Here is a 15,510-nt window from a genome sequence, read left to right on the forward strand (position 1 = left end):
ATATATATATATACACCAAAGATGGCAGGAGATATGCATACCTTTAAGGAATGTTAGTTCTTTAATTAATATCAGGAGCTAACCTGTTGATTTAATGCTGGTATCACTAATACTTAAAAAAAAAGCATACAAGAATTACAACTAACTTCTATTAATACCAGAACTATCAATATTAGAACATTTTATGTCAGTTTGAAGTCCAACTGTGTGTTTAGATTGTAGAGATTCTGATCCCCGCAGGCAGCAGGGCATGATTTAAAATCCCCACATTGTTTCTGACAAACACTCCTAGTTGCTCTCTGAGGGTTAACTAGTGAGCTCCCCAGAGAACTACATACCTATGAGGCTTTCGTCTCTTGTTGTATTCGCATCACTGATAGGAATAATGAACTGGCGTTACCAGTCAGCCACCATTTGGAACACAAGTGAGAATCCATGTTCCCTCAGTGACACGTGAGCTTAATAAAGCCCAAACTTCAGAGTTCGTCAGTGTGTTTGGTTGGAAGTTATTAGACAATTATTAAGTGAAAATTCCACCAATAGTTACACTTTTATTTGAAACTGACTGTGCCAGTTGAGTTCAGTCAATCAACATGGAGTCAAAAGTAAGAAGAAACAAAACACTATTGTCTGAAGTTTATTACAAAGCAATTAAGAAAAAAGAAGGGTATTGAACTGAAATGGTTCCAGCAGTCCCAAAACGCCTTAATGTGTCAGTAAAGTTTCTCACCAGACAATTCAATTTTTTGAAACTCTGTTTAAACTTGACAATGACTTTTTTGAATTTGAACCATTAAAAAATTGAAACGCTTAACTCTGTGGTTGTATCTTTGAAACTGTGAGGCCTTTATTCTCTACTGTAGCAAACTTTGTGTCTTCAAGTCTGAACCAAAAAAAGAATGAAAGGCATCTTCCAGCCTGTGAAGATGTATAATTGTCACTAATTAAAAGTGAGTTTGATTTTTTTTTTTTTTTAAAAGATGACGGTAAATGTCAAATGCTTCCTTTTCTGTGTCAGTGAGTAAAAACCTTAGCATTTCTGCGGAGACGTGACATGATTTGTGTGTTCATGTGTTGCATGTAGAAGTTGCACTGGTGTGTCAGGGTTTCTGGTTGCGTATGGCTGCTGGGTGTTACCTGACAGACATCGGAGCGGATGCCGGTTTTCCAGAAGCCCTGACTACTGAGCTCCACCGTCACCTCACGGCGCATCGTGTTCTTCTGTCGGATCTTCTGAAGAGCTTCCTGCCAAACAACCAACCAGTCAATTATTGATCCACTGGAGTAGAGCCTTTGGGGACAAGCATCCTGTCCTAAAAAGAACCTACCCCTTCCGCTTTCTGTTACTTCCTTCATTTCACTCTGGTTTTCCCAACAGATAACTTGGCACATAAACTACAACCTCATGACAAACATGAACAAGTAAAAAAAATGTTGAAGTGCTGCTCAGTGTGGGAAGAAGTTTAATTTGTAGCTGAAGACTGTTCTATAGCCTGGTACCCTGGGCAGAAAACAGAATTTCTTCTTGCTTTAAGAAAAGAGTGAGAAACAACTACAAGACCTGGTTCAGAAGACCTTAGGTGTATAGAAGGGGTGTGAGGGGTTAAAAGTTCATTTAAAAGGGGTTAAAAGCCAGATTGTCTGAAGCTTTGTAGACCAAACAGAAGAGTATAAATACATCTGAATTTTAAAGGAAATCAGTGTAGAGARATGAATATAGGGGTGATTTGGAAGCCAAACAAGGTCTTGGTGAAAAGTTTAGCAGCTGAATTTTAGACTAACTAAAAGAGTGAGTCGTGGTAAAAATGGAAATAGAGGAAGTTGCAGTTGTCTAGACATGATGGCACGGAAGCATAAATGAATTTTTAATTGCTGAAAAGATAAAAAAGGGTGCATTTTGGTTATATTTCTCAAGTGGAAGTAAGTGGACTGAACTACAGACTTAACGCACTTCTCAGTTTTGATTTGTTGGTCAAAAACAAGCCTTAAGTTCTCTGTTATGTTTGCGGACGTGTGAGCAGCTATAAAACCAAGGGACTGGAAAATGATGGAAAATGATTATACCTTCAAATAAGGTTGAAACATAAATATTAAATCTACCCAACAAACATTAATATAAGCCCTCAAATTGGCCGATAAAGATACTTGAATTTGAAAGGATTTTAGCTTTAATTATTGAGTTTAGTTTGTCATTTTACCTGGAGGGAACTTTCTGATAAGTCAACCCTTAGAATTTTATAATTATCCATTTCTTCACATCTTATCCACAAAAATATATCTGCTTCCTCAAAATGTTTTCCCTGTGGTCTCAAACTGAAGAAAAAATAACTCTCATAAAAATGAGTGGACACACACCTATCCATCAGTCCTGTGGCAAATGTAAGATGAGATCAAGATAAAGACCAGAAAGTCTGATATAAGAGGGCCCTTCACAAGAAAAAAAAAGTTCAGGATGGAAGATGTATTGACTGCACCTCCTTAATGTGTGTGCTCACACACACTCATGTGTTTCATTCAGCTGAGATGCCATTGACTCGGTCAGAGCTAGCCGTGATCTGCCTAAAATGGAATGCCAGGAATTTTTCGACTCGCCGAGGCAGTAAGAACAACAAAGGCATGAATAAATAATGGCAGTCTACTTTGAACTGTGTGCATCAAAAAGAAAACGCGCTCGCCCACGCGCAGCACGAGCGTGCAAAACCACACACAACCCATCCTCCCGCGGACAGCCAGCCACTGGATATGGAAAGCAGTCATCACAGAGAAGTGTGAATCTTATGTAAATAGTTTATTATGCAGGGCCTTCAACRGGGTCAGGGAACAGAGGGAAGCAAGACAAGTAAATAATTAACCAGGGAGGTACAGAGACTCTTTCTGCTGGTCAAAGTCATGACACAATTGACTTTTACCACCGCATCCTTCTACTGAGAAGAGTGTTTATATTTAAGATCAGTCTGAGGTCAAACACCAAAAACACTTCCTGAAAATCAATGTCCGAACAAAGGCATGAGCACATCTGTTGCATGTTTGTTTCTTTGTGCTTTTAACGGTCATTTAATGAATTTTGTTTTATTCTCATCACATTACCGGCAGAGTGTGAGAGATTCAAAGCTGCAAGATTAAAGCATTTATTGCTATGTGCTGTTCAAAGTGAACACAGAAAAACAGATTTTGCACTAATGTTCTTTAWGAATCTCTTTTGAGCCTGATAACATTAAGAAGGGTGTTGTTTTGTTTTTATAAAAGGGTTCGATGGTGACTGATTGGACATACTGTATCTACAAATGAAACAACTGCACTTCTCTTGACCATGTGAAGCCCTGTTATTTGTTTTTTTTTCTTTTAGAGCTATGACAAAAATCAAAATACTTTGTTTTAATTTCTGGTTAAACTGACATTTTTAAGTTTAAAAGATCATCTGTTTGGTCAGGAAAAATAGGTGTTCTAGATTTCAARGAAAGAAAAAATTAATTTAATTAAAAATACAATAATTATGTTTTCAAATATCTTAAAATCAAGAGTAGAAAAAAATAATTAAATATCAGCTGCATACCAATTAAATAAACCCTTTATCTACAGTTTGACCTGTGAAAGTTTTTAATCAACAAATAAAACAATTATCTACACTTTGTGGAACAGACAGCTGTGTTGCCTTCTTTGTATTCAGAAACAAGTTAACTTGTTAAATTACTGCTCAATAACTATTATACAACGAAATCAATGTTAATTATTTGGTTTGCTTAAAAATTTTAGGCCTATGAAAACTAAAATTGTTACATTTAAGATTAGAAAGAAGCTCTTTTGGACAGCCGGGTCGCAACACAAAAGTGTTCATTTTGTGCAGAAAGCAATCCTTACGAATCCATGCCAATCATCACTCAAATGTAATTTAAAAACCCGTGAAGCTCCTCTGTGTTCCCCTTAAAATGACAATTCATCAAATAAAACTGTGTGGAACGAGTTGCATCTTTTTAAAGATTTTCCTCAAACAGCTCGCCTGAGCTCGGTCAAATCTGCGGAGGAGAATCAGAGCAAATCCCCCAAATCCGCGTCTACTGAGCTGAAACTCGAGGACGAATTTACTGCGAGGTGATTTTTWTTWTTTTTTTTTTTTACCAAACCCATTTCTAAGACTTTATTTAGAAAACATACTCGCTGAAACATTCCCCCAGAAATGAGTCAAAGTGTTTTTGATAGTAAAAGTGCATTTGAAGCCTGACTGATGGCGCCGCTCACAATCCATCTGCTGCGAGGCCAGTTCTCGTTGAGATGCTCACCTCTAGCCTCGCAGGTATCAAACAGCAGGTGTGAAAACCTCTGACAAGGTGCTTCTTGATGGAAGAAAATGCCTCTGAGACGGACAGATGTTTTAGTTTTACAGAGGAAGTGCTCAGTGTTCCCTCAGGCATTAAATAAGCAGCAAAGCCACACCGCCACTGCAGTGAAGAGGCACTGACATGGCTAATGCTTCTGCCGGAGTCTGATGGACCCAGTGTGGAAGAGTGCATGTGTTTGGATTCACTAATTGCTCCAGCGCAGGTTGACAGTAGGATTGTCGGTGCCTGTTAGGCGGAGAGCCTCGCAGAGCTACCTGGGAAACAAACTAATTGAGCTCGGAGTTCTTGCTCATTGCGGATTCAGAGTGCGTCAACTAGTCCGAAAGAAGAGACTGGATCAGGAGCGCACTTCTGAAGAGAAGTTAGAGTCGTTTCTGGAGGAGAAGAATACAATGAAGGAAAGCTCTTCTTCTCTGCTTCTTCAGACCACACACACAGCACTGTTACTCTGGGATTCCCTGTGGCTACATGGTCATTACTTCACCAAATCTAAACCTTTTCCATTCATGCTCCCCAGCGGTGGTCTGACCTTCACACCCGACTCAGGAGAGCAGTTACTGCCATTTTATTCTGAGCTGTAAATTCATCTCAATTATGCAGTGAAAGAAGGGCGGGGATTGCATTTTTTTCATACGCGTCATAAAACAACAGTCAGGCGCAAAGACGCTGCCTTGAAACCTTTATTTTTATCTTTAGACTGGTTTACACTTTAGCAAAAGACGGTAAGTGCATTAAACAAGCGAGAATAAATGTAAACGTTTATTATTTAATTTAATCGGTTTCAGAAAAGCACTTTCTATCCTTCTGCATTGGTAAAATGCTTAAACAGTTGGCCGATTCATTAGGCCGATTATTGCAGGTTTTTTAAAATATAATTGGCATCAACGAGACCTGAGCATACTAAGCCGATTATGAGACAGGCACATCTGTGGGCAGCACCGTGTTCTTACAMATTACACTACACTCTCGGGTCAGTGTGCTTCCTGTGAACCTTTTGCAGCAAAGGTGCTTTTAGTGGTACAACAATGGCAAACCTCAAAGGAAACTGACCAAAATACTAAGCCAACTTTARTAAAAGCAGCATCAAATCTACCAGGGAAAATATAATTGGTAGGGTTGCTAAAAATCTGGGAGGGGAGGTTAAAATGATTTGAGTCATACTCCTACAATTGACTATCAAGCGCCACACCGTAAGAAACCGATTGCCCACTTTTCTTTAATCATCTTATTTTTGTTTTTCTTTAAAAAAAATACAATAGATTGTAGGAGTGYGAATCTTTTGGCATTTGATTTGTTTATGACTCAGAGGGCTGCATTGCAGTTATGAAACACTTAAATGACTATGGCTTTTTTGAATAAACTGATTCATCTATTTTCATGGCTGATATGGATGAAAAATGTATCACAATACAACAGTTTAATTTCAGTCAATATCAATAATTATTGATTCCTTTTTTGGGTGAGGAAAACATAAAATTGCTGCCACGCATGCTGCTCAGCAGGTTGTTGCTAGCTTACCAAAGAGTGAGTTGATGTCGCCAGCCTTGCTTAGCTGGGCTGTGAGAGGTGGAGCGACTAAAGCCTTTTCTCTGCCTACATCCCCAGAATGCAGTGCGGCTATGGGTCGGTGTTCAGTGAAATTATCAACATTCTACAGGACGTATCTTCTATTGATATTGAGCTTGTGTCATATTACTGTTTTATTGCTCTACCGTAGCATATGTCAAAAGAGAAAAAAATTTCAATCGCAACCTGCTGACTAGCAAGTAGCATAAATACGAAGTTAACATTGAAAATCTAATGCAATTAGCATTGTGTTTTTATCTTTGAAAATCTACACAAAGCACAAATTTCAGAGTTATAAATAAAGATAAACGGTGTGATGTGAAAACAATTTACTATTTGTTTCTACTATAGGGAACTATGGTAACTCAAATACGACAAACAGCTTCGCTGATCAATCTTGTCATTTCAGAACCTTTCATCACTTTGATGCCATGGATTTGAAAAGAGACTTTTCCTTCCATTCAAATAGACTGTTTTGTGTGTAAAGAAGCTGTTTTAAGCCACACAAAAAAGCAGCATTTATAAACTGCCCATTAATTGCTGTTTGTTAAAAATCTGCACACATCAGATCGACTCACTTAAAAATAAAAGTTGTCACTAATATCTAAATTACTTAGTGAATATTTATATAAACAACAACAAAAAAAAAGACACCTTGAATAATACTCAAGTCAAAAATTATACATCTTAAAAGAATATAAACTTAGCACAAGAGGTAAGGAAATGTGTGTTTGGTAGATTATTTTGCTGTTGTAACAATGCTTCTTGGCAATAAATTTTATACTGTTGGAAAGCCCGTGATATTCTCTTTTTGTAAAAAGGAACATACTTTTCTGGGATGAGCAGTAGAGCTATGTGTGAGTTGCCAAACAGCTTATTTTGCTGTTGCTATTGACACTTGTTTTGAGCTTCTGGTACCCCCAGGTGCTGCCAATAAGGTGTCATAAGATTAATTACTAAGAAGAATTGTTACAACAAAAAAATTATCTACCACACACAAATTTCTTTAATTTTTGTGCCACATTCATTTAAAAATCAAACAAAAAAAATCCTATAATAGTTTTTTTCTTCAATTTTCCAGTCTTTTTATCAGGCAGTAGCTAACTACTCACAAAGTAGCAGACATGTAGAAATACAATTAGTGTATACACCAGGAATAAGAACAATTTAACAGCTTCTTGTTTAAATGCCTTTTATATCTGCAGGGCATGAACTTTCTAATTATTTAAACTGAAAACACATTTTGCTGTAATAAAAACAAACCACCTAGTGATGCGAACAAATAGCATCAAGGTCAGGCTTTTCTTTTTTCTTTTGACCCACCTCTCTCTGTGTCAGCTTCTGCTTATCAATCTGCTTGACCTTTGGGCTGTTGGCCAGCAGGTGGCGTAGTTTCACATAACTCTTCCACAGCTTCTGGTACCTGCCAACAGTAAATAAGGAGTCATCATGCTGTTAGGGAGTCTGTCTCCTTCTTTTGCAACAACATATCAATATTTCATCTGCCGCTTGCCTGATATGAAACGCAACTCAACAGCCGCCTGCAGCAATTTCTACATTAGCTGCATGAATGTGAGAAGAGACACTGAAGATTTGTGTGTGTGTGTGTGTGTGTGTGTTTAACCGTTTGAACTGTGAGACAAGTTTACGCCGATAAATTATTGTTCACACTTTTCACTTGTGACAACGATGTCAAAACAGCTTATTGAGCGGAGTTGTTTGCGAGACGCTGTAGAAACCCCAGCACTTAATTTAGGAGCTCATCTCCGTCTAATTTTCTATAAAATTTAATTGTCTTTGTGCTCATTTGCATCTAAAAGGAGGCAGGGAGTTATCGGCAAGGTGACACGTAGTTACCATACGAACCACCTCCCCGCCCTTCCCCCACTCTCCCTTTTCAATCAGACCCCCTGATTGATGCACTGAGGGCCGAGTGTGACCGTTCTGCTCTCATTCAGTAGACTTTCTCCTCATTTACCCAGAGTTATTCAATTATGATTACCAGGATGGAGAAGTGAGKGGGTAGGGCTTGAGGGAAAGGACGGTCCACCGACACAGAGAACGGGATGAAGGAAGTCGTGAGCAAGGGAAGGAAATAAGAAAGGGAGAGGAAGGAGGTGGGATGTACTGTGGAATGGAAGAATTATAGAGCTTTAATAGCGGGGACTTCATTAGAGACCGAGACGAGGGAATGAGAAGGCTTTACCGCCCCGATTATCAGCTCACCACCACCTCCGCACTGAGGCAGCCTGAGCGACGGAGAGATGCAAACGGGAAGAGAGAAAGTCTATCCAGCCTGGGAGGCCCCCTCGTCCCCAATCCGCTCCAATGACCTTTCCACAGATCCGCCATGTGCTCTCAGGGTAGCGCTGCCGCAGCTCTCACCATTCCCTTCACATGCTTTTATTAGCATATGCTGCCTCCTCCTTTCTCTTCACCAACTCCCCTCTTGTTTCCTATCTGTAACCCCTTTTAGACATGTTCATCTGTTCTGTTCAAGCAAAGGGCTTTTTGGCATTCAAACAAGAGTCTCCATTAGTTAAAAAGTTCTATATAGACATTACAAGACTAATATGAAACAACAAAACCACAAGTGACCTTGTAGGTGATTAATTGTAAGTGTCATAGATCCAGAAATGTCTGTAGATTTCTCACCTGTATAATATTTTATTAGACTTTAACAATGACACTGGTTTCTTAACTATGTTTTAGCTCATTAGATCCCAATGCCAACGTTTTTCACGAACAGCTTAACATTTTTAATCACAACATTCACCCCACCCCCGAGGATCATAAAATGAGCGGGACAATGATGTAAAAGCATCTTAAAATGTCTCATTTTGTATGGTACACTTTAAAAATAACGTAGTTTTGGGACTTTTAAAGAAGGCCAAAGTTGACCATGTAGGCCAAGTATGGTTTTGGAGGTATGTTTCTTCACTCTAAACACATCTGTTTTGTTGATTGAATCACCTCTTCAGGTTTGGCAGAACGCCTGTTAATCACACATTCATTCAAATCAGGTGACCTGGAGCAGAGAACCAAGTAAAACAAGCAGGATAAAAGACCTCTGATCTAGGRCTATGTTCATTCTGTAGGCAAAATTGATGAATTTCTGAATATCCATAGTTGAATTGGAGAGGCAACAGACCAAAGGCAACCCTCACCCTACCTACACTTCCCAGTTTCACTTGGGAGATCCTAAGATGTTCCCACACCAAAAAGGATCCCTATTCCCTCCTGTGAGTTATTGGCCTGCCTGGGGTCTCTTCTCATGGGGACATGTCCAGAGAACCACCAAAAGAAGGTGTCCAGGAAGTATCCGAAGCCATAATCAAATCTCCTTGCCATGCAGAGAAGCAGTGGCTCTACTTCAAACTTCTCCCCATTTCTACAGCTGGATTTATACTTTGCAAGATATAACGAAATCTGTTCTCTATGTTGCCGTTGCGAGACCAAGGTCTGGGCAGATTTTTTTTTCTTCCAGGGGTTTGTGTCAGCTATATATTTTGTTATCACTTTTTATAATTTTTTTTGTTTTGTTTTGTATACATGTTTGGAATAAACTAAACTAAACTAAAAAACTAAACCAAATTGTGTGATTGGTCAGAAAAGTGAAATGGTGCTGCTCACAGTCACACTGGGAGTATTAGCTTCTGGGAGCTAGCATTACCTTCTGAAATCAAATATTTGCATTATGACCACAAATTTCTCCTGGGCAGTGGTTGGCATGCTGCTGCTGCTGAACAGACAACAGGACTCGACAGTCATCAAAACGGCAGCCGATATCATAAAATAAGATATTGCTCTCCTCCTCCATCAACTGAAAACTTCCATCTCTGTAATTGTCATAGTGTAGCAACATAGTTTCAAATGGATTTATGCACCATGTGGTCACTGTGTTTCTATTGGTGTCCCACAAAGCATGGTTAGTGGATACCAGGGAACCATATACGGGATTTCTCTTGAAGTTTGAAATGTCCTTGTGTAAAATAATGTTTCTGCTATGTCAGAGTGAGCAGGTTTATATAGATCCAGCTTAAGGTTGACCCTGATCACCCTATAGAGAAGTTTCTTTCAGCTGTTTGTATCCATGGTTTTGTTCTTTTGGGCATAATTCATAGCTCATAACCATAGGTGATAGTTGGAACATAAATGAACTGGTAAATTGAGAGCTACCGTTCACCTCATCTCCTTCCTCACCACAGCAAACCAGAGCAGTGCCCTCATTACTGCAGACTAGGGTCCCAATCCATCAATCCATCGTTCCCTCCATCCTGCTATCACTCATACCAATAACTTCAACTCATCCGCTTCAGGCAAAGACTCAGCACCGACCCAGTGGGAGCATTCCACCTTTTTTTTGAGCTATGAACCAAAAYAAAAAAAAATGTCTTGACTGAGTGATTCAAGTAAAACAGCTTTTTTTTCTTATTACACAAAGCCTGCTTCTCGTTATGTAGTTTTTAGAAAACAAGATGTTAGTAATGTCATTAAGGCAATGGCTTTGGTCAGAACCAACACACCATAAAAACACTGATTTACTTAAAAGATGAGAATAAAATATTAATACAATATAATATTATAGCTAAAATAATATTTAAGTCTACTTCATTTGAGGTTTAAATGTGTTGTGTTGAAAACCAAACAAAAATCTTAACAATAAAGCACAGAAAAACAAAATAATGGTTTCAAGTATAACACTGTGCTGCCCACAAGTACACAATACATGTTCCTAAAATCAGCTTAGGTATGGTAACTGGCAAAAGTCAGCCCAAGTAATTGGGATAGGATTAACCCTAGGAAACGGGATCTCCTTAACTCAGGCAAACAAAAGCTTTTCAAGCCTTTTCGAAAAGAAACTACGAGTGCTTTTAGAGAATAAAATCTGTATTTAGTTCCACAAAAGAAAAGAGGAACGTTAAACCTAAAGAACACAATCCTTGTGGTTAGGCTCATGGTGAGAATTTCCAGTTTTGTTTTGTTTTTCTCTTCTCTAAGCCACTGGACCAAGCAACCTTGTCAAAGTAAGCAGCATTAGAAGAAAAAAAAACATTCAAATTCTGGAGGAAAGCATTAAGCAGACTCCTGTAACACTTTGCCTTGGGCATAGTGACATTTTCAAATAAGACAATGACCTGATATGTGTAAGGAAAGAGGACAAAAACCAGCAAAGAAAATTGGATAGAAATTCGCATGCAGTTTGGAATCCATTCAGCGCCAGCTTTTACATTTTAACAAACCCAACACGGATTTTGACTTACTGCCTTTAAACTTCAATGAAACTTGGTCAGTGTATCAAAAGATTCAATCAATGGGCCTCATGCAAGAACCGTTCGTACGCACAGRTTTGTTCTTAAGTTGTGCGTACGAGTGATTTAGGAGAATTTGTGACATTCACCAATGTTTTCGTATTCTAAGATTTTTTTCAGATACGAACAAAATTTACGAGTGGTCCAGACCTGTCGTATATTTTACGAGCAGTCAGTCTGCTGTTATCCAGATGGGTTTTCTTCACTAATAACTTTATATTTCATTAGTTTGAAGATATTTTGAGTTGAAAATAAATYACACTCCATAATTATGTTGACAAAGTTATTCTGCTTGGATTAGAGTTATAATTTTAAATGTAATAATTTAGACTAACAAAATCTGCCCCTTTTGCCCCTGATATGTCTCTTTATGATATGTATCTTTTTTTTCCTTACCAATCCTCATCTGATCCGACCCAGATTTMTTATGTTTGGTAAGAGCTCTGGCGTAAACATATCTTTATGCCAAAATTTAAGCTTGCTAACACAAGAGCACCTACTGTCCTGAGATAAGTCCCAAGCAAGCCCGGTTGTGAACTTGTGGAATCAGCAGCAATACAGGCTTGAGCACTGCTAAGGTGCAAGGGCTGTTCATGGCTGCTTGGCAGCTTTAATACTGATTTCTGTTTAGAATAATTTGTATGATTAAAAAAAAAACTCCTACATTTAAAGAAAGCAAAAAGGTAAGCCAACACCGTTTATAGGAGGATAATTATGAATGTATGGAACTGCTGTGCTTGAAAAGTGCTTGCGTCAGGAAATAAATGGCCCAATCGTAGCTCAGTATGGAAATTAGGTGCTCAGTTTTAGTATGAGATCATGAGCGAGTGCATGAATCGGACACTGCTCACTTTAAGATTGGGGTGTTACAAGTTTTAAAAAAGAGGTCAGCGAGTTAAATCAACAGCAGACTGAAATAAAGGGATTTTCCCCCCTCTCTCTTCTGTTTCTCTTTGTTCTTCTAAAATCTTCCTCTTCTGTCGCCATAATTCTATCCTTTTTCATTTATTCTCTGCGGTCGTTTCTGTCCTATTCCATCATTCCATTTTTTCCCCCTTCTCTTTGCATTCCCTGACCCCTGACAYGTCCTCATTCTTGCCTCAGTGGTCATGATCAAGCTGCAGAGGCAGGGATGGCAGCCGCGACGATGAGTGTGTCCAGTGGGCAGCGTGAAGTGAAGAAGACAACAGTGTCCTGAGTTAATATATGCAGCTGCTGTGTCCAAAGYTCCCTCTCTGTGGCATCGCTGCCGCTGCAATCAACACCGACTGCTGCCCTCGCTACACGCTTCATTAGCAGCGGTCGGAAATCCTTTCTGGTCTCTTACTACTCGTTTCTGCAGCAGCTAATGATGTCCCAGTCCGTCCATAAATTTGTCGTCGTGCGCCGCTTTGAGGAGTTTGACACGGCAGCAGGGTGCACAGGGGATGAAAGAGCTCTGAGGACAGACGGCTAAAAAGCAGCGACAGGGGAGAGGGGACATTAGTTGGAGGGAGGAAGCAAATGAATTCTGCCTAAATGAATTTCCTAATGATTATCCTCTTGTTTGCATCTTCATCGCTGCCATTTTCCTCCCTCTGACTGTTGTGATATAAACCAAACATGAGAGTTCAAAAGGAATCCACAGGTTTAAATTTAGCAGAAACCCAAACTTTTGATTGGTTCTTCTTGTGTTGTTGTCACATCCCTCTGAGACAGCAGCTCACATCACATGACGCTCTGCTTCTGTTAATTATGCAGAAGCACAGTACAGTATTCCCTGCTGCAGCCCTGTGGCATGTGTATGTTGCATTACTATTCACGAGACGTAAAGTGAAATGCGTCCCACAACCGAGGCGCCCCACGGAAACCTGGGACCCGTGACGACGCATGCGGRAAATGTCACGCCACTTGTTTTCACATCCCTCAACTCTCCGATCCGTCTATCCTCCTTTTTGACACACTCTTCCCCTCGCCGACACGCAGCACAAACAGCAGTCGCTACGCCTGGGGAGAGCGACAGTGAATAAGGAGTTGTGAGAATTAGAGAGACGGCGTACGACAGCTACGGGGCGCTTGATGTCCGTGTTTGTTTTTGGAGAGAAAAGCGTGTGATCTTACTGAGGGTCTCCAGCGTAGCTGAGCTGAGCGGGCCGGATGCCGAAATGAACGATGATGGGGAAGGTGATTACGTCTGGGTTGAACTGCTCCCTGTCCAGTTGGTCGATACGCACTGAGCTGGGTTTCTGGATGGGGACAAAAAATAAATAAAAAAGAGTCAATGCAATGTCGTGAAGAATCGAGTTACAGAATAAACATAGTTAGCCACAAGGCAGCCATCATTCAATCATCTAAAGATATAAATAATCCACACCACTAGGGTCATCTGTCACAGAAATGTAATGAGACGAGGCCCCGATTCTGCTTGTAGCACAAGAATGATAAAGTGATGTCAGGGATGGCGAGCTAACTTCTGACACTCTTATCAGGAAGGAGATTGACAAGCAACATGTCCTCAGCTGGCTCCCAAATCACAGTTAGCCTGTCAGGCATTTTGTGAGATCAGAGGAAGCGGCTGCAGCATGAGGCGTGCTGATCAGTGCAGCAGATGGCTCTGGCTCACCTTGATATTCACTCTTTGAAACTTTTGATTTGAGAGCAGGAGGTCACTGGCCAACTTTGATTCTGCCTTTAAAGCGGCATAATCAGGTTTGATTGGTTTGACACAATGAATACACTAATTTATATGTAATTGTCCATTTAAAGTCCACTGCTTCCTTAGCTTTTACCCACCATAACCAATTAGAGGTTGATGACATATGTGAGCCCGTGTATACACCAGGTCACAGTGGGAAATAATCAATTAAGCGTGCCATGTGAGATTGGAAATGGACTTCCATTTGTGGTAGTGAAAGACCTTGACAATGTGGCACAACGGGATATTTTCTCACAACCCCTAACATGCCTGAGTAGCAGATTGAAAGAAGAAACATCAGCAGCTGTGAGAACTATAACCTTCTCACATTCCTCCTCTGCACCTTACAAATTTGAAGTGAAGGTGCAAGAAAAGTACAACATTCAGCAGACAATGTGAGAAAAGCTCAAATTGGAACATATTAGGGGTTGAGACAAAATCCTTAAAGGAACAATGATATGAAAATAATTGTTGCTGAGTTAAATATTAATAATTTAACAACTAATGCAATAAAACTTTACTTGGTGTAAAACCATATTTTGACTTCATGAGTCAGGTAATCTGGACGGGTTTGACGGGTTTGTTTAGCCGACGAAGAGGAAGAGGCCTCCCAGTTTCATCTGGACCTCCACCACGGAGGGGAGGACGTGCTGCATATCGGCCTGGAGGTGCATGGTCTGTCGGAAGACGACGATGTCCAGAAGCCACCGCTGCTGCGGGGGAAAACCAGGAGGATACGTCTTTTCTCTCTTTGTGTCGTCGCGCGGCTCAGAAATTGGAGGTGGAATGGCCTGCTCCCCCTCCTGCACAAAAACCGTCGCGGTTCGCTGGATTTTTTCTCCCCACTGAACCAACCGCGGTGAAAAACCATCTTCCCATGTTCCCAGACTTCGTCTCGGAGCTGACATCCTGCTGGACCAAACCTCTGTCCACCCGCATCACAGTGCCCRGTTATGGACCGTATTTGGATTTGGAAGGAGCTGAAAAAGCTGGACTGGTGAACATACCTCCCATGGAGCTGTCCCTAGCAGCGTATTTGGCCCTGTCTCACAACCTTGGTGTGAGCAGACCCACCACGCTCCTTTCCAAGCCCTGTAGATTTTCTGCTGCGCAGCTTGAAAAAATCTACAAGGCTCAGGCCACCGCCGCTCGCGGCCTGAGCTCCATCAGCATGCTCCAGACTTACCAGGCTATGGCTCTGGTGGAGCTCGGAGACCAGGTACCAGCCGCGAGTCCTCTGCTTCCTCTCTTAAATGAAATCAGACTCACCGCAGACTACATCCTCCATGCGTCCCGCGGCGTAGCACTCTCCCTGGGCAGAGGGATGGCTTCAACCGTGGTGGCGCAGAGACATTTGTGGTTGACACTCTCTGATGTCCCTGACAGAGACTGGGCCACATACCTGGATGAACCAGTTATGGCGGCTGRGTTATTCGGTCAGTCTCTCGACGTTATTCAGGCGAAGTTCGAGCTGAGGAAGAAGCAGGCAGAAGCTCTGCGCTGCATTATCCCCAGACGGGACTCAAGAACCAAGACCAGCACACAGAAGCCAGCCGCACAGCCATCTCCGGCAAAGAGAACGGTGCTGCCTGGAAGCAGCCTCATAACCACGGCCAACACC

General features: G+C 40.9%; 1 protein-coding gene across 1 annotated transcript in view; it reads right to left on the minus strand.

The window, feature by feature from the left end:
• The window catches only part of drosha (drosha ribonuclease III), a gene marked incomplete in the record, with an annotated part of 133,569 nt that overhangs the window by 93,578 nt on the left and 24,481 nt on the right, over positions 1–15,510 (minus strand). Inside the window, 3 exon segments of the mRNA XM_014015259.1 lie at positions 1,138–1,245; positions 7,227–7,326; positions 13,316–13,440. Coding sequence (XP_013870713.1) covers positions 1,138–1,245; positions 7,227–7,326; positions 13,316–13,440 — 333 coding nt within the window.

This window comes from Austrofundulus limnaeus, unplaced genomic scaffold (genome assembly GCF_001266775.1).
Source record: "Austrofundulus limnaeus strain Quisiro unplaced genomic scaffold, Austrofundulus_limnaeus-1.0 Scaffold126, whole genome shotgun sequence".
NCBI lineage: Eukaryota > Metazoa > Chordata > Actinopteri > Cyprinodontiformes > Rivulidae > Austrofundulus > Austrofundulus limnaeus.